Here is a 21,375-nt window from a genome sequence, read left to right as displayed (position 1 = left end):
AAGTTGGCCAAGGGACGTGATCTAGTTGCATGCCTGCCTAACACAGTTATGCCAGCAAAACTTTATAGTTAGTATAATGCTACTGACTAAGGTGAAAAAAACACGCCCCCTCTAACTGAGATAGAAGTGCTATTGTTGCTTTGAGCAGGGGTTGAACTAGATCAATGTTTCTCAACCCGTGGGTTGAAACCCAAAACTTTGAAAATGGATCAACAAAGTTTAACAATGGATTTTCCTTTTAAGGAGAAACACATGGGAAACTGTGGCTTTTCCCTTCCAGCATGTAAAGGGCTGCTTGGGGCCCCACAATGCCACCCCCTACCCCTCAAACTGAGGGGCGGGGAGCAGCAGGTCAGGAGTGAGGGGCACAGGGTGGAAAGTTGCCATTGATGTTTATAAATATGTCATGGAACAATAAAGGTTGAAAATCATTGGACTAGATAACCTCCGGGGGTCCCTGCCAACCCGCATTTTCTATGTTTCAGGCAAATGTCTCACTCCCTGGCACCTGTTCGTAGGTACCAAGCCAGAGTTCTCCACCTTTCTTTTTGGACTCCTGGTACTCCCAGATATACTTGACATGCCTCCCCTGGCTCTGAGTTGTCACTGGTTGTTTGCCCACAATAATAGCCATTCTTCTGTGGCAAAACGTTCAACCTGTTTTCAGCACTGTGGATTCCTCTGGTTTCTCTGGTGACTCGTGTTGGGTGTGCCAGCATACCTAAGCATGCTAACATGTTTAACACTGAGAAGGATGAAGTGCTCCAGCAGCCTGCCCCAGGCCATGAATATAACCTCCCCAATCACCATCAAGGGAAAGACCCTAGAGGCAGTTTATCATTTCCCCTACCTCCGTAGCCACCTTTCTCAGAGAGCGAACACTGATGAAGAGATCCAGTGCACAAGTGCCTCCTTTGGGAAATTGCTTTGGTGTGTCTTTATTCTCTGGGAAAAGACCAAGGTCCTGGTCTATAATGCAGTCATCATCCTCACTCTCCTCTACAGATATAAAATCGGGGAGACCTACCATCGTCATCTCAAGAGACTGGAAAAGTATCACCAATGATGCTGCTGGAAAATCTTCCACATCTAATGGAGAGATTGCTCCACAAACACCAGCATCCTTGCTGAAGCAAGCGTCACCAACATTGAGTCGGTGATCCTCAAGCACTAACTTCACTGGACCAGACATGCCTAAGTCCCAACTTCCAAAACAAGTGCTCTACTCCCAACAGCCTGAGATCTTGCAGTAGCCAGAGGAAATGCTACAAAGACATATTGAAAGCATACTTCAAGAAAATGGATGCCAACAGCAGGAGCTGAGCTGGAAGTAGGACAGGATGAGTCCTGACAAATTGGCTGCTGATCAATTTCAGTGGTGCTGTAACCTCAACCAAACAGCATCCCATTTCAAGGTAAAGTGTTTTGCCCTTGATGAAGAAGAGAAAGAATGGAGGGGGGAAAGGAGAGAAATCCTAGCCTACAGCCTACTCTCCCCTGCAGAAAAACCTACAACTTCTGTGGACAGGTCTGTGGCTCAAGGATGGGACTCTTAAGTCACTTCAAGGCTTATCAGTTATCAATGACTTGCAGTAGAGATCATCCTTGAATTGAAGGATTGCCAATGACAACATTGTAGGGCATCCTCAAAATGATCTCAAAGCACCTCAGGGTGCCACAGCATCCTGGTCAAGAACCATGGTACTAAGCTATACCGGGTCAAGGCAGTACCATTAACCTGCATTATTCTAGATTCTAAGGATCCTGGTTACTCCCTCAGTGCCCTGTTAGCATGGCACTGGGAGAGTTACTGTGAGGTGCTTCCAGTCTAACAGCTTTGTTTGTATGGAAAAAACAGCACTATTTTTTAATCTTCTAGTGTTTAAATCAGTTGCCAGCTCTCATGGTTTGACTGCAAGTCTCACAATGGAGGTTTGTTCCTTAAAAGCCCAAAGGTAGGGGGTTGACTTGGGCCTTTCTCGTTTAAAAAAAAAAAAAAAAAGTTTCTAGTCTGTGGTAAGTGCATGCTAACAGGCAAGCAATGTGGAAGGCAGATGGAAACATTATTATTATTTTTCAGGGACCTGAGCCACAATTTTTTATTGCTTTATGGTTGTTCAAACGTACAAATCCTTGTGTAAGCGCTCCTTCTGTGATTAAATAGTGATATAGGTCAAATTAGTTTAACTAGAACAGTTTACATTTTCACTGCATGTAATGTGAGCACAACTCGATATTGTAAATCTTTCATAAGCATGCAAGATTGGGCTGCTTCTCTGTATGGGTGTCTGGCTTATTGTGGTTCTTTTCTGTGCCCACAATAGTGTTCCTATTACCCAAGTTCTTCTGGGTTAACCAGCCCCCCCTCCCCCCATAGTTACCTCCAGAATCCAACCACTGCATGCTGGTGGATGGGCTCACCCATTTTAAAAGCATTAGAATCAGATCTTTAAGACATTGCACAGTATTAAAATATTCAGCACTGACTTGGTTCACACCCCTGACATTTCGCTTGCATAGGTAGGGGCTGGTCTACATTACAGAGCTACTGCTGCTATAGCCATGCTGCCATAGCTTTGTCAACAGTGCCTCTTAGTGGAGTCACACCTTATGCTGCAGAGGGGTATTTCTACATAACATTCCCAAATGACATAAGCTAAACGGGCAAGAGCTTGCTTTTGTTCCTACTCTACATCTCGACTGGAATATAGCTCTGTTGGCCACGGGGTGTGATCTAGTTGCATTCCTAGCTAACACAGCTACGCTAGACCCTCAAAACTTTATACCAAAACTGTAGACCAAACCTGTGCAACTGACTAAGGTGAAAAAGCATGCCCCCTCTAACTGAGATAGTGATGCTATTGTGCTACCATGTAGCTATTGCCAAGAGAAAAACTCCTGCCAAAATGGAGCTCTGTCAGAAGCATTACACCAACAGAGGCTCCATAGCATAGACCGGGGTAGGCAATGTTTTTTGGCCGGAGTACTGAAAAAACCACAGTGGCTACCTTGCAAGGTGCCAGAGTGCCGACATGCCGGAGCCCTGAGTAGGTGTTTGCAGCCTGCCGGTCTGCTCCCACAGAGCTGCCTGCTGGGAGCAGCCTGGACTCTGTGGCTGGCAGCAGCTGCTTAAAGCCCGGGTTGGCGGTGGTGCGCCGAGCAAAATGGCCTTGTGAATCCAGATAATAGTAATAAGAATGATGATAATGTTAGAAAGATTAACATTAAAGCAAAACAGGTTAAAAGTACCTTTGAAAGCATATGCTGTAGAAACTAACCTAATTTTTCCAATATATCCTATATATTTTTCTTCTGTTAAAAATGTACTAAATGCAAATATTAAAAATCTGGACAGGAATTCTATGATCAATCCTTCTTTCTTAAACCTAATTCATTTAAAACCAGATAGTATAGCAGTGAGACAAAACATCTAGTTGATCTTTGCAACCCATCTAAGAATTAGGTATCATCTCCACATCGGGGAATAGATTTCTGTATGCCTCACTGATGGGGAGATAGTTTTAGAAAGTAGGGAGTTCAGAGAAGACAAAAATTGTCCTGGACCTGGAGGTATTGATTTAGGAGGGACAATTTTGAAACTGTTTTGCATGGTTCAGTGATGAGTCAGGAGGGTTTGTGATAGCAGGCTACAAATATTTAAAGGCAGTAAACTCCAAGGCTACAAAAAATGTTTATAATTGTACAAGGGAGTATTAACATGAGTGATTAGAAAAAATTAAAATGAAGAAGATGTACACTGAATATCAGGAAGAATTTCTTAAGCCTGCAATGTATTGAAACTGTACTGGAAAACAAATTAGTTTGTATATAGCAGGAAACAATTTGATATTGATGGGTACATGGACAGAAAGACATACAGTGTCTCCTTCATCCTCTGCTTCTAAGATTCAAGGACTTCACATTTTAGCTTCCCTTGAGTCTACACTACGAAGTTTGACCAGCCCAGCTATGTAGCAACCTCTTATCAACATGGCTACATCAGCACAACTCTCAGTGTGGGTGCAGCTATGCTGACAGAAGAGCACTTTGTCAGCTTTGCTTTTGTGGTTTTGGGAGGTGGTGTAGCTGTGCCCCTGGAAAAACTTGCTCTCACAACACATGCTGAATCTTTACTAGGTCTCTGTACCCATAAGGGCTGTAAAGGCTCCATATTGTAAACAAAGCAGTCTTGCCAATCCTAAAATCATGAGTTTGGTTAAAAAATGGTTAAAAAACCAATCTTTTCTTTTAAAAAAAATAATAAGTACTGTTTGTTTGCATGATTTTAAATTGCTTTGCCCGTTCAGAAATTTTCAGAGTATAGTATGATCATGTTTTCAAACTTCTCTCTCCAACTATGTTACTATTTAGACTAGATACTAGAGCTAGGGTTATGTTTTAACTCTAGGCTACCTTAACTGTTGCCACCAAGCAGAATGGGACATCTATCAGACATTGAACCCGCATTTCTCATTGAGGGAAGAATCACTTTTTGCCCCTCTGTACTCATGGATGTTGCCTTGTGTTTGTTTCAACGAAAAGTTAGCTGGAAATGTCCATTTTTGTTAGATCACATAGCATGTTTTTTATATATTTTTCCTTCCAGTTTTACCCTTTTGAATTTAAGTGATTTTCTATACAAAACCCAGTAAAGTAAATGTTCTCATTAGCTTTAAAGAGACCAGAGTATGGCTTTATTTTTCACATTAAATCAAAAAGAGTGCCCATTAACTTCAGTGTACACTGCTTCAGCACCTAAATTGTTCTGTAATTGATGAGGTCAGATGACAGCAGGGCAATCTATCCTGAAGCATTCCACAGAAGTATTTTACTTCTCCACAGAAGTATTTTTATTTCTGCTTGTCAACAAGCACTGTTCCAACATTTCTCATTTTGTGGAGATGCATCCCATTTAAATTAATTTTAAATCTGTTTTTAAGATATATAGACTAGAATCTGACCTCAATTCCCAGTGATATAATATGACAGTATGGCAGTAATATGACCGCCTTTTTTCCTCAGTTGACTTATTTTGGATTGACAGCAGGAAGTGAAGACAGAATCTTGCCCTCCCATTAATACATACATAAATACATATACAAACACACACACACACACGCACATATAGTTTGGTTCCTACATTCACAGAGAATCCATTCATATGAAGAATAAATCACTGAACCTTATAACTAGGATGTCCCTGGTTATATGGTTCTTTGTCCCTCCCTCCTTCATCTATATGCAGAAGGGACTCTGGGACTTGTAGTTCTTGAGACAGCATGTCACACAGGGAAGCATAAATCCCTCTGTGTCTCAAACTACAAGTCCTAGAATTAACTACACAAGCATACTCTCTCTGTTCTACAGAAGGGCCTTGGGCTGGCCAGCAACTCACTGTTCAGAATGTTGGTTGCTCTGCTTCTGATTGGCTTCAGCAAATCTCACAGTGGAGACCCCATATAGATAGTACATAACTTTCCATACATATCCTCAAGCATGACCTACAATGTAGCATTCGGGTTTTTTTCCTCATGGTAATAGGGTTGCAGCCTGGGCCGGGCCCTCCTTGATCTCTGGGCCCTGGTAAACAATACCCTTTCATTCCCCACTGTCTCAGGGGCACTTTGGTGCCCTGTGCCTAGGAAGAGATGCAGGTGTCGGTTCCCGGGGTAACCACAGTCGGTCAGCTGACCGGAAGGGGGTAGGGCCTGGCCTATATAAACAGCCTAGGCTGAGGCCAAGCAGGCAGTTCTTTTTTGGCAGTTGTGGAAGATGGAGCTCTGTGGGAGCAGGTTGAGTTGAGGAGCCTGATAGTCTGAGCACCTTATGAGTGAGGATACCAGGCAGAGGAGCACCTGGTAGAGATTTGGGAAAGATGAAGAGCATGATGGTTTAGGGTTCATGTTTTGGCCAGGAGGCCTGAGTTTGAGTTGGGGCCGAATGGCCGATGGTTTTGTTTGTTGTTACACTGGAGGACCGGGTGAGGCTGTAGGGGTTGGAGGAGGCCTCGTAGGAACTCCCCAGTAGCGAGGGGGTTCCTGGTGCCAGAGCGCAAGCACGGCCCCAGTGCGGGCGTGGGCGTGGGCGCGAGCGCAAGCACGGCCCCAGTGCGGGCGTGGGCGTGGGCGCGAGCGCAAGCACGGCCCCAGTGCGGGCGTGGGTGCGAGCGCAAGAATGATAGTTAGATCTAACAATCACCTGAGAGGCTTGGGGCGTGGTATGAGGGGTGATAGGAGCCATGCATAGCCCATAAGGCTGGGTGCAACAAAGATCAAGCTATACAGTTCATTAGGGGCCAGGATAAGTAAGGACACCATGTCCAAGGGGACAAAAAGGCAGCCTCCCTTTAACAATATTACCAGCAAAGACATGGTGGGTGAGAATGAGGATGCTTGGATGCTAACGTGGCACGGTAGGGGGCGCCAGGAGAGTTCACGGCCGCTCCTCAGGCCTGTGCTGTGACACCCATGCTTGGACCCTGGGTCTTCACACTATGCCCCTGAGGATGTTGAGGGAGTTCGCCAATGTGACTGCAGAGCCATTAGCAATTATCTTGGAAAACTTGTGGCAATCGGGAGAGGTCCCAGATGACTGGAAAAGGGCAAATACAGTGCCCATCTTTAAGAAAGTGAAGGAGGATCCAGAGAACTACAGACCAGTCAGCCTCATCTTAATCCCTGGAAAAATCATGGAACAAGTCCTCAAGGAATCCATTTCTAAGTACTTGGAGAAAGAGGTGATTAGGAACAGACAGCACAGATTCACCAAGGGCAAGTCATGCCTGACCAACCTGAGTGCCTTCTGTGATAAGATGGCTCTATGGATGCAGGGAGAGCAGTGGACATGATATACCTTGACATTAGCAAAGCTTTTGATGCAGTGTCCCACAATAATCTCACCAGCAAGCTAAGGAAGTATGGACTGGATGAATGGACTGTAAGGTGGACAGAAAAATGGCTGGACTGTTGGGTTGAAAGGCTAGTAATTAATGGCTTGAAGTCTAGTTGAGAGCCGGTATCAAGTGAAGTGCCCCAGGGCTTGATCCTGGAGCCAGTTTTGTTCAGTATCTTCAATAACCTGGAAGATGGGATGGAGTGGTTTGCAGATGGCACCAAGCCAGGGAGAGTAGTAGATATGTTGGAGGGTAGGGCTAGGATTCAAAATGACCTAGACGAATTGAAGGATTGGGCCAAAAGAAATCTCATGAGGTTCAACAAGGACAGGTGCAAAGTCCTGCAGTTAGGACAGAACAATCCCATGCACCAGTACAGGCTGGGGACCAACTGGCTAAACAGCAGGGGAAAAGAACCTGGGGTTATAGTGGACAATAACCTGAATATAAGACAACAGTGTGCCCTTATTGCTTAGGCTAGTGGCATCCTGGGCTGCATTAGGAGCATTGCCAGCATATTGAATGAAGTGATTATTCCTCTGTCTTCAGCACTGGTGTCCAATTTTGGGCCCCCGCTACAGAAAGGATGTAGACAAACTGGAGAGAGTCCAGCAGAAGGCAACAAAAATGGTGAGGGGGCTGGGGCACATGACTTCTGAAGAAAGACTGCTGGAACTGGGCTGTAGTTTGGAGAAGACCTGAAGGGGGACGTAATTGCAGCCTTCAGCTATCTGAAGGGTGGTCCAGGGAGGATGGAGCTAGACTGTTCTCAGTGGTGGCAGATGACAGAACAAGGAGGAATGGGCTCAAGTTGCAGCAAGGGAAGTTTAGGTTAGATATGAGGAAAATATTTCTCACTAAGAGGGTAGCAAAGCACTAGAACAGGTTACCCAGAGAGGTTGTAGAATCTCCATCCTTGGAGGTTTTTAAGACCTGGTTAGACAAAGCCTTACCTGGGATGATATAATTGGTGACTATAATTGCTTTGAACAGGAAGTTGGACTAGATGACCTCCTCAGGGCACTTCCAGCCCTAATTTTTCAAGACAAGTGCCTTCTGGATTAGGGCCCTGCTCCTGCGAGCACTCATGTGTGCCCATACATACACACAGGATCCAGGGGGCTCCCCTGCTGCACCTGCACCACTGCTTTGATTTATGTCCTACCCAAAGTTTAAAACCAAGTGCCTGGCAATGGCAGCAACCTTTCTAGTCAGGCAGTGCTGAAAGAGTCCACTGATTTTGTGGCTCATTATAATCTACTGATCGGTGCTAAACTCTTTGTCCCACAGGTGTTAATGACCTTCTCCTTTTGAATGGCCTTGATGTTCTGCCAGTCCATCCAGCCATGACCTGGTAGCTGCTCCTGGTCATGAAGCTCCTGTTTCACAGCCCTGCATGTTTGTTTTTAACTCATTTCAGTGAAGTTCTGTTTGTTTTTGCTTCAATCTTAAACAGCATAATACAGCCCTGGGCCACCAGCCTGTTGCTAAAGCTCCTAGTTTATTACCTGGAGAGAAATGCATGTTGTGTTGTATGTGATGATGCACTTCACCCTCTTTTCAAGCTCCTAGAGATGCCCACACCCAGGCATGTTGGCAGACTCACATGCATGTGGCACAAGGCATTAAAAAAACAAAATGTGGAAAATGGTGTAAGAAATAGTGATATCAGGCAAATATTGCTGTAAGAAACAGTGATTTGGGGATGAAGCTGCAGTTGGTTGCTTACTTCCAGTTCCTTATTCCCGGTTCCCTATTCTTATTCCTGGTTCCTTTTTCAAAGCTAATCTAGACCCAATAAAAGCTTGTTATAAATCAAACTTGCATCCAAAAGAGAGAGAATTTCATTAACTGTGCATATTTACTAATTTGTATGTAAAATAATATCCTACGCCAAGTAGAAAGCCCTAAATAAAGGTCAGATTAGAATGGGATTATGGGGCAAAATAATTTTTGGGCCGCCACAAACTTCCTGTTGATGCCACTGGGGGATTGTCCCAAAGAACCCTTACCTATTTGGTGGAGTCCCCTGGTCATGCAGAGGTATCCTGATGGGTGGCCCAAGCAGATTTTCTAGCCATAATCCCAACCCAAAAGCCAGTTCTTTATTTAAACTATAATACTTAGTATAGTGGGCATGGCAGCTGGCAGCCTGGCACGGCCAAACTGTACTTTGGGCCAGGCAGAACTGTTCTTTGGGACAGTCCACCAGTGGCATCAACAGGATGAAATTCGCTCTCTTTAGGATGTGCAATTAATTAATAACAAGCTTTTATTGGGTCTAGATTAGCTTTGAAAAAGGAGCCTCGCACTGGGAATAAGGAACTTGGAATAAGCAAACAACTTCAGCCTCATGATTTGGGGCGGGTTTTGGAAACAATACACGCCCCCGGGAGAGAAGACCCTGCCCCGACTGTTTGCTTATTTGCATCGCAGGGGACCCCTTATGGCTACTAGGCAGGGAACTCAGGCCCCTCCGTCAAGCCCCAAAGGATCCCGCTCCTCTGAGGAAGTTGCCCAGGCCTGCCCAGGCCCAGTCCCTGCGGCGCCCGAACCCCCTGATGAGACCTCGTAAGTCCCCAGCAGCCGGGACACGCTCCTGGTGAAACCCAAACCCACAAGCCCGAAGAGGAACCAAGTACGGCTCCGCCCCCACTTCTACTTCCCGCCCCCTCCCATTCCCTTCCTGCCCACCTAAGATCAGGAGCTGCGATTGGCTGCGCCGTCGCGTTTAGGCGATGACCAATGGGCGGGCAGGGTACTGGGGCGGGAGTATGGCGGATCGGCTCACGCAGCTGCAGGACGCGGTGAATTCGGTGAGGCGCCGCGGCGGGGCTGCTGAAACCCGGGTGGCTCCTGGTCCCGCTTCTCCCCCCCCCCAACAGTGGGCGTGGGTCGGGGGGCGCTATCTTAGGGAGGCGAGAGGGGGTTCCGGGGGGAGGGCCGGGTGGGGGTTGGGGTTGTGAGGAGGGTAGGGGCTTTGCCTTTGCTCGCTGGACGTGGCTGAGCCTGACATGTGATGCTCCTTGCAGCTCGCTGACCAGTTCTGCAATGCCATTGGGGTGCTGCAGCAATGCGGCCCGCCTGCCTCATTCAACAATATCCAGACCACCCTCAACAAGGACCAGCCAGCCAATCCCACGGAAGGTAAAAAGCATCTCCTTGTGCAGTCTTTCTGGCTGGCAGCACTGGCGGGGCAGCTCACTGGTGCACACGGAGGTCAGTGAGGGCAGGAGCCAAATGAGATCTGTTCTGGGTCCCTGCAAGAGCGCAAATGTGAGTGACGCTGTCTGGAGTTGGTAGAATTGTAGGAAAAGCAGCTGGAAGGGACCTTGAGAGGCTGTCATTTCCAGCCCATAGCCTTAGCAGGGTTATTCCTCACTAAGCCATCGCAGAATTACCATCCTGATGGCCATACTATCCACAGTACCAGTGTGATGGTATCTGGGAACAATCCTATTCTCTGCTCTAAAATATGTAATGGCAGGACGAAGTAAGAGTTGTCTTTCAGGGAGGCAGTTTAAAATATTTAGTGTTTAAATGATTAGGTCAGCCCTAATTTTGTTTTATGTGTTTCTTAAGTGGGAACTCTTCTGATCTAGATGCACAACCAACAATGCTTCTCAAATTAATCTCCTTTTGCTTTATGTTCTAAATCAGGTTAGGCTTGACCTTGGGGGTCCCAACTGGGGCTATCACAGTGCACAATGGTGCTGTGCTGCAATTCAGGGCAACTGAACCATGCACAGCCCTGCATGCAGCACGTGCTGGTCCCTGTTCTCACTATGCAAAAGGTCCCCTGGACATTGCAGTGCCTGGGTTGGACCCAGAGCTGCTGGCAGCACAGGAAATCTGAGGCATGGGCTGCAGGCAGCACCCTGGACTGACTTCCTGCCCTTCTTGCAGTGCTGGGGCCACCCCGTGCCAGTTCCAGCGGCTGGCATGTGGTGCACAAGCTGGACCCAGCACTGTCGCTACTCCATGGTAAGGGTGGGCAGCGGGAGAGGGGGAGAGTCCCAGTTCAGTCCACAGACTGGCTCAGAGACGCTTGGCTGGCTGCAGGGGTAGATGTGTTTGATACATCTGCCTTTAAACTCTAGCTAAAGCAAATTCTACTTACTGTAGCATGTGGTAATCTGGCCACTGGCTAGACTAGTATGTCTTGCACAACCTTGAAGATGCTAGACTTGCTTCTCCCTAATATTTATTGATGTCCTTGAAAGCAAGAAGGTTTTTAAATACTGTTTGCAGAGTGCTACTTTTTACATTTTAAGGGACAAAAACTTGTGAACAGGACTATTGAAACAAACATTGTCAAAATGACACTTGATTAAACATGTAAAATGTGTTTTTAATGTTTTTTTAAAGCGCATTAAATCTTTAATCAGAGTATTAGTTGTATTTTCTTAGTCACCTTTTTTTTTTTTTTTCCTTGTGTGCAGCTTCTTTTTATTCTCTTCCATATTGTTTGGTGATTGGTTTTGGGTTTTGTTTTGTGTGGTTTGATGTTTTGTTGTTGTGTTCTTTTTTTTTTGGAAACAGTGGTTATGACTTGAAATATGTCAGATGCACAAAGTAAACAGGAAAAACTATAAATCTCCCTAACAACCTTTTAACTGTAGTCTTGTTTTACTTGTTAACTGGATGGATAATACTATGAAATTCAATTTTTAAAGCTAATAGAAGAATTCTATACTTTACCAGAATTTAAGTCTTATCACTAGCAAAGGTAGATACCTTTCTAAGCTGCAAATTCTTTTAAAAGTATGGACAGCTAAGTTTTTAAAGGCATTTAAGTTCAGCATGCTAAAATTCTTATGCAGTAGCAGTAAAACTTTTAATCCAGCTGTTTCTTTAAATTTTTCACCGTCATATTTATGAAGCGTTTATATTGCACAGAGGCTGTTATTGCACACCTTAACATTTGTTAACTAACAGTTAGTGAAGTGGCAAATCCTACTTCATATAGTTATGGGAGCACTATATGTATACAACTATATTTAATCTGATGTTTTAGCCTTTTATTTGTGAATACTGTGAATTTCTAGCCTTTTATCTGTGCTCAATCTGATTCAATTGTCCTAATGTACTGCCTTGTATGGGGAAGTTCTTAAGGCTTGAAACCTTCTTTGGTTTTAGAAATAAATACAGCTTGTCTGAAATGGATTCAAGTTCTTTAAATGTACCCCCAGCTTATTACAGGTACCCTGAAGAAAAGAGTTAAAAGTAGTATATTAGAGTATTTCTTACTTTATTTTTAATAGAATATGCCCAGCTCTTTGCAGCACTGATTGCTCGTACCGCTAAGGATATAGATGTTTTGATAGATTCGTTACCTAGTGAAGAATCAACAGCAGCTCTGCAGGTAAGAAAATTTAAAATCCAAAATACTGAAACACCGCAAAAATGCTTCTTAATCGCATTAAATCACATCTCAAAAGAGTAAATAATGTAAAAGATGTAATCTTGCATATTGTTTAAAATGAACTTCAGCTCTTCAAAAGAGAACCTGTGAATCTCAGGCAATATACTGAAAAGATGACGTTGTGTAGGTGAACTTGGAACAGGGTGGGCAGACTTGCATCCAGGACCATTAAGATATGTAAAACTTGCCTTGCCTTTCTTACAATGCCAAAGAAACTGTTCTTACCACCTAAAGTTACTTTAGGAAGTTACCTGGCATTTTCAATTGTTGACAATTTGTCTATTTTTATCTTTTAAATATGCCCAAAAATTGTGTATCAACTTGCTCTCTTGGAGCAGGTTGTACTTAGTCCCAGCAAGAGCAAAACACTTCAGTATTGCTCTTTTAAAGCCTTTGTGGCCCATTTTGTGTATCTAGACCCTGGCTTTCTAAAGGGTTACCGTGTGTCTGCTCCAGCTGTATCACAAAGCAGTCTTCTGCTTTCTTGCTGCACCAGCAAACTTTCCTTAGGTTCAGAACAAACTTGTCCTGCTGGTGCTTCCCCTTTTATTTTAGGGACATAAGTGCTGTAGATAGACTCATGTGCCTTCTGCGTGGGTCCCCTTTTATATGCCTTATCTTATTTTTTTAATACAAAAATAGGCATTAGCTGTACATGCTACTTTCTAAGACTTCATTCTAAGATGAGGTAAATACAAGAACTGAAACTAGAAATTTTTAAGCAGGCTGCTTTTCTGCAAAATGCAGTGAATATTTGTGAATTACAGAAAGCATCTAAACCTGGCAATTTATGAAGAGTTGAACACAAACTGTCATAAGTATTGTGAAGTGTTACTTGGCTAGCAGACTAGAAATAGTAATTGCCACATCTTTTGCTGATTAAATGCAGTAGTATAGTTTCAATCAGCAGAGCAAGCATACTAAAGATCTTTCCCTGTTCTATAGTTAAACCACACCTGGTTGTAGTGACAGCTTGCATTAGAAAGCCAAGGTGTTGCAGAGACTGGGGGGGGGGGTGATCCAGTGGGTAAACAGGCTTACCTCAGCTGGCATTAGACCAGTGTCTGGGCCTCATTTTTAGGGAAAACTACATTTGCTAAGAATGACAGTGCTGTGGTCATTGGGTTCCAAGGCGCCTCTTTAAAAGCAGAAAAGTGTTCAGTCCTGGACAGATCGTGTAACATAAATGGCCTTACTACTTCACTTCCACCCTTTTAAACTGATTAAACTGTTGCTCATGCATTGTCACTTCCTACTTTTTAATGGACTGTGTTAGGGGAGGATAAAGTTGGCCACACTAGAACAGTATAGAATCTGGTGGTTCATGTTGAAAAGGTGCTAATATAATCCCCATTCATGTCAAATTGCTTGAAGTAGCTGGCTTTTAATACTGTCTCTTTGAATAGACTCTTCCTTTAAGGATAAATTTAGATTTCTTTTGTGTAGAAGGAGCTGCCACCCTCTCTCCCTGATTACTAACTCTTCTAACTTTTTTCTTCTCGGGTATCTAGCCCATTGCTATATGTTTTTTAATACAAATATCCACCTTTTTACTTACGTTTATGTCAGTTAATTGAGCAGAAATCTGAATTCTAATCCCTGGTGCATCTGTAGTAGTCTTTATTCATTAGCCTTACAAGCATCTATCTAATGCACCTGGTTAGAGGCATTGGTAGTGTAATTCTAAAAAAGAAAGCTGTACAAATGAGCATCTGCCACAATCTGAATTGCTTTTACCTAGAGCTGGGCAAAAACTTTGGCCTGAATACCTTATTCACCAAAAACTCAGGTTTGATCTGTTCCATTTACTCAGTAGACGTAGCATAAGTTTGAGCATTTTTGGTCAAAAATGTCCTGTCCCCAGCAAAAAAGCCTCTAGCTTTTGAAAACATTAAAATATTTTGTTTCAAAATCATCTGGAACTTCATCAAGTTCAGGATAACATAAAAATTCAAATAGTTTTGGTTTGAATGAGACATTTTTGCTGATTGTATGCAGTTCTTTTTGGTCTTAAGAAGCTTGCTCTGCTTATGCTTTCTTCATCTTCTCTTATTGTGGAGCAGGGTTCCAAGTCTGTGGTTTATTAGTTTGTTTCTTTTGGTTTAAACTGTAATTGAGCAACTAATTTGAGTACCTAAAAACGATTATATGAGACAAGCAAGCATGTTTAGGTTTTTTTTGATGACATAACTCCTTGGAGTGGGAGCATTTGTTTATTAGGTGGCAGATGTAATAATGGAAGATACAGCTGGCCTTTAGATAGTGACTGATGCAGAGGTTAAAAAGTAGGATCTTTCTCTCAACACTAAAAAGCGTGAACATCTTGTCTCTTGAAGCAAAATCTGTCTTGTATGAAGTTCAAGGTCACTCCCTAACTTTTCTCTTATTTAAAGGCTGCTAGTCTGTATCGATTAGAGGAGGAGAACCATGAAGCAGCTGCCCGCCTGGAAGAGGTGGTCTATCGTGGGGATATGCTGTTGGAAAAAATCCAGAGTGCTCTAGCCGATATTGCTCAATCACAGTTGAAGACAAGAAGTGGTACTCCTAGCCAACCTGTTTCAGACTTATAGCAGCAGGGGGCAGCATGTTGCTGCAAAACTGGACAAAAAACTATGTCTAAAGAGTTCTGCATCAGATACGTACTGTAATATCAAACCTTACTGTTATGAGAATTTAAGTGTTCTGATTATGGTAAATATAACTGTTTTAAATCTTGTACTAGTCTCAATTCTGGCATATAAACTAGGATTGCTGCTTGTTCTAGAACTGTGCATTAATATACTTCTTCTTAATTCAATATGTTAATTTCTTTTAAATCTAACTTTTTTATGCATAGGATATGTCGGACTTCATAAAGATAACAGCTCATCAGATTAAGCAAATGTAGCCCTTAAAGGAGCTATACAAGGTAAAATACTCTGTGCATAGCCCAGACTCCAGATGTCCTATTGTAGGTTTTCCCCATTGTTATGCAAGTCTTAAGCACAGAACTATGAGCTTGCCAGGGGCAGAGAGGAAACCACTAGACATTCCGAGGTCAACATAACTACATGGCTATACATGCTATGTATTGCCATTCAAACTGTGTGATACTGACTGTTTGAATCTCTTCTTACAAGCTTTCCTGACATCTGTATTCTGTTTAAAGCTTAAAATGGATAGTTAATCTTAGTATTTCCTTTCACTTCTGATTCACAAATGAGTCTGTGGGCTAGTTATGGTTTTTGACATACTTAATGGCTGCTTGCAGGCAGCAGACAGATTGTATGGTACTGGCTCCATGTCTGCTTCCGGGTACTTTGACGATTGGTTGTTATGGCAAAGAAATATTCATTGTAAAAGAGACAATGAGACATTTATTAAAGCAGAAGTGTTGGGGAAAGAAGCAAAAATGTCCACAGGAGACAGAAGTTGGCAATTGAAGAAATGAAAATAAGTTATTTTTTTAAACTAATAACTTTTGTAAGCAATTGCTGTAGCTTGTACTTGTGTGACTGTAAATGAGAGAAGAGAGAAGAAGGCTCCAAGATACTCTTACCAGTTTCTCCACAATAAATAAACTGGCGTCTTTCGTGCACAGCGATGAAGACAGTGGAATCTTTGTCTTGTGTGAAAAATAATTTCAAGGGAGAAAGACCTCGGGGAAAGGGAAATATAGGTTGCAAGAAAACTGCCCCCCGGTACAGGTTCATTGTACAATCTTTCCCTGAGCTGATTGGGCTAATTACAGGTGCATAAGTTATTTGTTCAGTTGTCTAATTAAAATTGACTACATGTATAAAGCAAGCCTTTCCCAGTATATTTGGAACTTACGCTGCTAGTGTAGAGGACAGTGACAGCATGTTAGAAGCCACATATAAAAAATGTAGTTGTTTGTTTTTACAAACATCAAACAGGAGCATAGCATGAACATGACTTGCATGCAAGTGTGCAACAATCTGTTTAGAGAATTTACCAAATACACAGCTCTTTTCTACTTGTAGGCACTACGAAAATGGAAGTATAGGATTTAATCAGATGTCACTTGCTATTATGAGACCTGCAAACTCCTGGATAATAACAGAAGAAGAAAAGGAAGCATGGTCTGTTAGCTTGCATACAAAAGAGCATGCTGTGGTGGGATGGGTTGTGTAACATGATAAATCCCTACAGTATAATCTTTTGTAAATATCCATGAACATAGGAAATGAAGACTAGGGTTTTTCCCCTTCAACTTTAAAATGCCAATCAAGCGGTATGTATACCAGAAATTTTGAATGAAATCTGTCAACTTCTTTGAATTAGAGAATAGCACTTTTTTGCTTAAAAGTGCTTCAGTACTGCAGTGTATATACTGGAAGTGGCATAGTAATGAATTCTGAATTACCTTAAATCAGTTTGTTTCCTTTTGTGTGCCTTAACATCAGTACTTGCATTGGCTCTATTTGTGTTCTGCAAACAGAGCTTACAAGTAGACCCAAAGTCTGACTCTTAATTTGGATGTTCTCTGTATGGACTTGGTGCCACTAGTTTTGTATGCTTTTAGTGCTAGAAAGCTGCTAATTCTGGAATTTCCTCACTCAAAAGGTTGAGTGTAAAAGTAGGCAGCAAGCAGGACAAAACTGTTATGTTAATATCCCAGCCAGCTTTATATTAAAAGTGCATACTTGTGTCAGTAACATAAAGAAATCCACACAGGAATTTGTGCCAGGAACATTGGCAGTCATGTAGGTGTTTCATTTTTGTCTGTGTAGTTTGGCAAGTGTTGACAACTTAATAGAAATGCTCACTTGTAATACAATGAAAATAAAGTCAGGAAAACAGTAAGTAGCTATCTGTTACCCTGATCAGTATGTATGTGTGATCCACTAGTAGTTCCTTTGGGACTTCCACAGATGAAACTTTCTGACAGCTGGAAGTTTAGCCTGATCCACACTGTGCAAGATGCTGTGTTGCAGGTGAGAGTTAGGCCCCCACCATATGGTGGGGAGCTGATCTTTATGGAGGGTGGCTTAGTGACCTAGAGCACTGGCCGCTTTTGGGTCCAATTCCAAGATGTCACAGGCCTGCTGACTAAGTTTCTTCACTTCTCTGTGCTCCAGCTTCCTAATCTGTGAAATGGAGATGGTGATGCCTCCTTTGTATGGCATTTGAATATCCAACACTTATATCCCAAATACTAATATGAGATGGCAGCACTTCTGCAGTGCTACCATAGTACCATAAAGGGGATTAAATCTCCCAAAGCTACAGTTTATTTACATGGCCAGGTAGAACCTGAGGAAGGCTTAGAGCTGTCTGTGTGAAAAGGGTAGCTTTATATATGTAGTGCCATCCTTCAGCAAAGTGTGTTAGAGTAACTTAACTCAAAAGGCAGGGAAGGTAGAGTAACAATGCTAAGCATTTGGGATTTGCCCAGGCATTGTTTGTTAATAGCTTGTCTGCCTCTGTTTGTTTCTTCTTCCTTGCACGACTTGGGGTCACCCAGAAGGGAAGAAAGCAAACTGATGGCTGAGCGTGACTTTCTAATTCTCTAATAATGTAGCATATTCTCTCTGTATTTTTAAGAAATAATAAGGCTTTACTAGGGCTTTGTTTTACAAATTGCCTGTTATCCTCTAGAGCAGGGGTTCTTAATCCCTGGGCTGTGGGCCACGGCAGGTTGGCTGCTGGTCCACAGCACAGTTGGCTGTTGGACTGGAAGTGGCCGTGGCCCAGCAAACCACATTTTACACTGTTGCATTTGTGAGTCTGGAGCATTATAGGCTAAATTCGGTGGGGTTTATTTTTTAGCAGTGGTTCTGAGCAGGGTGGATTAAAAACTATGTACAATTCTCCAGGAAATATTTGCTATTTGGGAGAGTATGGGAGATTTTAGGAGAACTTGAGTAGTTAGTCACACGTCCTTGAGAGCGACTGATTTCTGCCCCTAGTTCAGGCAGTGCCAGGAGCACATGATAGCTTTGGTACAAGTCTTGGATGTAATATAGGATGGAGCCTTCTTATCCAAACAGTGCCATAGGAAGATACTATGATGGGCACAGAGAGAATTAAATTACTTGACAGTTACAACAGGCAGTTACATTTCATGATTAGAATAACATATAACTGATAACATCACATTCAGGGTTGTGCACTTTAAGGAAAGAAATAAGCTTTTCATTTAGGCCCAGTTTCACGGTAAATAATGTCAGTGATAAAATCCCATTTACTAAAACAGTACAAGATGAGGTGTATTGAGTTGAAATATATCTCAGAAATGAAAATTAAGTTTTCAGTCTCAGGATGTTAAGGGAAATATTGATGCACAGACTTCTCTCTTGAGCAAAGGAACTGTATTAATGATGCAGTGGTAGGCCATGCTAGATATTTATAAGAGCTTTTAGTGTTTTGAGAGAGTGCTTCCCTGGAGAAAGGCATTGAGATTCCTCAAATCCAGCCAGAATGTATATCTATTTTTTTGGCTGGTTGAGGAAGTTAAGAGATATCAAAGCCGTTATAGCAACTGATTACCCCAAAGTACTAGCAGATATGCCATACATCATTCTAAAAACTGCTGCTTTAAGGATTGTGTTTTGAGAATTGTGCTATTGGTTCCCAGGGTCTAGGTTCCGCCATGCACCATCCCTGTGCACCGAGGCCCTGGCCACTTGCCGGGGGTTGTAAACACTTGCTGCCTCTCGTGGCTCCCAGGATTCAGCTCTGTGCAGCGGCATTTGCACCACACCCTGGCTGCACACTAGGGGTTGCAGGCATGAGCGCCTTGCTCCCAAGGCCTGGCTCTGTGCAGCACTGCCTGCACTGTATCCCTGTGCACTGCTCTGCGCACTGGAGCTGGAGCCAACCTCTGCTTCCCCACCACCATGGGCCGTCTTCTGGAGCTCTTCAGGGGCAACAGGAACTGCCCCACTGGGCAGCTTTTCCCAGCTCTTCCTAGCTTCACTCCGTTTTGTCCCTCGGCACATCTCTCCCTCATGTTGGGCACGCTGCTCTTCATTATACTCTTCAGGGCTCTGCCCCTGAAGTCTTCCAGACCTGACAGTGTTGCAGTCTATAGTCAGGTCCAGGGAGCTCCTCTCTCCCTCCCCTCAAGAAAGAGGCGTGACTTCACTCTTTTTTGCTTCCTCCTAATTGGTGGACGGGCTCCACCAATCAAAACAGCAAAATCTCAAGCCGGGGACTCAACCCAAGCTCTGAAAGGTAAGCCTGCTACACCTATATGTAGAAATCATGAGCAGGGCACTGTTATATTTAGGGACAATACCAGAAACAACAAAATAGCAGGACAGTTTGTATGTTGTCATTGTCTTTTATTGCAGATTTGTTATTGCAGGGTTATAAAAAAGTCACTGGAGCTCATATTATTCTGTTTGTAGTCTTGCATGATTCACAACTAGCTAAATGTTTAATTTTAAAGTAATGATAAAAATGTCTGTGTAGGTCTGAAATGACTTTCCCTCTGTCTGTGAGAGAAAGTGGGGTTGAGCTATTGCTTGACCTCATACTTTTCTATTCAGGAACCTTGTCTAAGCTCAGTGATGTGAATAAAACCCTTTTAATGTCTTTAAAAGCTTTTGTCTCCTATAAGCTGTACGTTTATTTTCATTTCCTCCTTTAAAGTCAGTAGAAAAAGTAATTCCCCAGAAATTCCCTTGACATGCTTTTAAATCAAGCCATGAATTGATTTTCCTCAGTTGTAGGTCTCTCCAGTGCTAGTTTACCTAGTGATCTGACATGCTTTTGAATCAGATTATAAATTGATTTTCCTCAGTTTCAAGTCTCTCCCGCGGTAGTTTACCTAGAGTTTTGTGTATTGCATTTGTGATTGTATATTGCAACGTGAGGAGGAATTACTTGTTAAAGGAGATGCATTGTTGAACTTTCCAAAGCTTTATCAATGTTTTAGACGTAATGTTTGGATTGCTAGAAATCTAAATGAAGTTTTGTACCAAGGCCATTGCCATTCCTGCTTCCTACAAGAAAAATCTCTCATGCTCCTATCTGAGTTACCACCCTTCCTGTATCTTTGTGCTTGACTGCTTCTCCACATTTTTTTTCAAACTCCATGCTACACTTCACCTACATCATGCTCTTTACCATGCTGCATCTTACTTATCTACCACATTAAAAGTGGGGAGGGAGAAGATAGTTTGACTGTGATTAGTTATGGGGAAGCCATGTGTATATATATAGCCTGTTTGTGTCTGAACCTGTTGATGCTTATCTGCAGTTTGGCTGGAGTATTTTCCCAGTAGGGATCAAATGTTGTTCAACCGGACGGTTTAGTTTTACGTTATAGCCCAGGGGCTTTGTGTTTACTGTTTACCGGAGGACTGGGTGAGGCTATTAGGGGTTGGTGGAGGCCTCATAGGGACTCCACGGTAGCATGGGGTCCTGGTGCCTGAGAGGGCGAAGCATCTTTGGGGCACACTGACCCCAGCCTGAGAGCGAGAGAGAAGGGGCAGCAAGGAGCCCTGAGAGCAGAAAGGAGGGCCAAGACATAACAGGGCTCTGGTCAGATTACATCAGCACCATCTGCGAGGCATGGGCTGCGGTGTAGGGGAGGAAAAGGAGCCGTAGGTAGCGCCCTCTGTCATCAGGGTGCATAGAAATGGGCAGCCTCCCACTGATTACAACAATCTATTAATTGAATAAGATCAAGGCATGGCAGGCAAATAAGCAGGCGGTTGGCCCATTACAGGAAGGCAGAGCCATACCCGAAGATGCTCCGATAGTAGTACTCCTGTCACACTGCCTTATTTTTACTTTTGGGTATAATAAAAATATATTAATAATTATAATTCTGCTTTAATTCACGGATAAGTTTCTACACCTGGCTTTCTTTTATTAATAGTTGTTATTTCATTATGAATTCTAGCTATTCAGTAGGGCTGTGTGAAATTTCGGCAGCTGTTTCATTTTGGAGGTGTTTTGGCCCATTTTGGCGCCCAAAACACCAAAGCCAAAATGAAATGGAAGGCTCCGAAATTAAGCAAAACCATCCAAAATGTTTTGGAATGTTTCGGCTGTTTCATAATTATTTGGAGGTGGGCTTGTGGGGAAACAGAAACTCAGAAGA

The 21,375-nt window shown here is 43.1% G+C and overlaps 1 protein-coding gene across 1 annotated transcript; it reads left to right on the top strand.

Annotated features, from left to right (window-relative positions):
* The first annotated feature begins 9,609 nt into the window (after positions 1-9,609).
* On the top strand, positions 9,610-17,120 carry MED21 (mediator complex subunit 21). The gene is made up of 4 exons (XM_019544378.1): positions 9,610-9,708; positions 9,925-10,039; positions 12,157-12,257; positions 14,711-17,120. Exons 1-4 carry the CDS (start codon positions 9,631-9,633, stop codon positions 14,885-14,887), a joined length of 471 nt encoding a protein of 156 aa, XP_019399923.1. The 5' UTR covers positions 9,610-9,630; the 3' UTR covers positions 14,888-17,120.
* The last annotated feature ends 4,255 nt before the right edge of the window (positions 17,121-21,375 follow it).

Source organism: Crocodylus porosus, unplaced genomic scaffold (assembly GCF_001723895.1).
Source record: "Crocodylus porosus isolate Cpor-Errol unplaced genomic scaffold, CroPor_comp1, whole genome shotgun sequence".
Classification (NCBI taxonomy): Eukaryota; Metazoa; Chordata; order Crocodylia; family Crocodylidae; genus Crocodylus; species Crocodylus porosus.
Note: the sequence above shows the minus strand (reverse complement) of the source record. Positions and strands in the feature narration are given on the sequence as shown.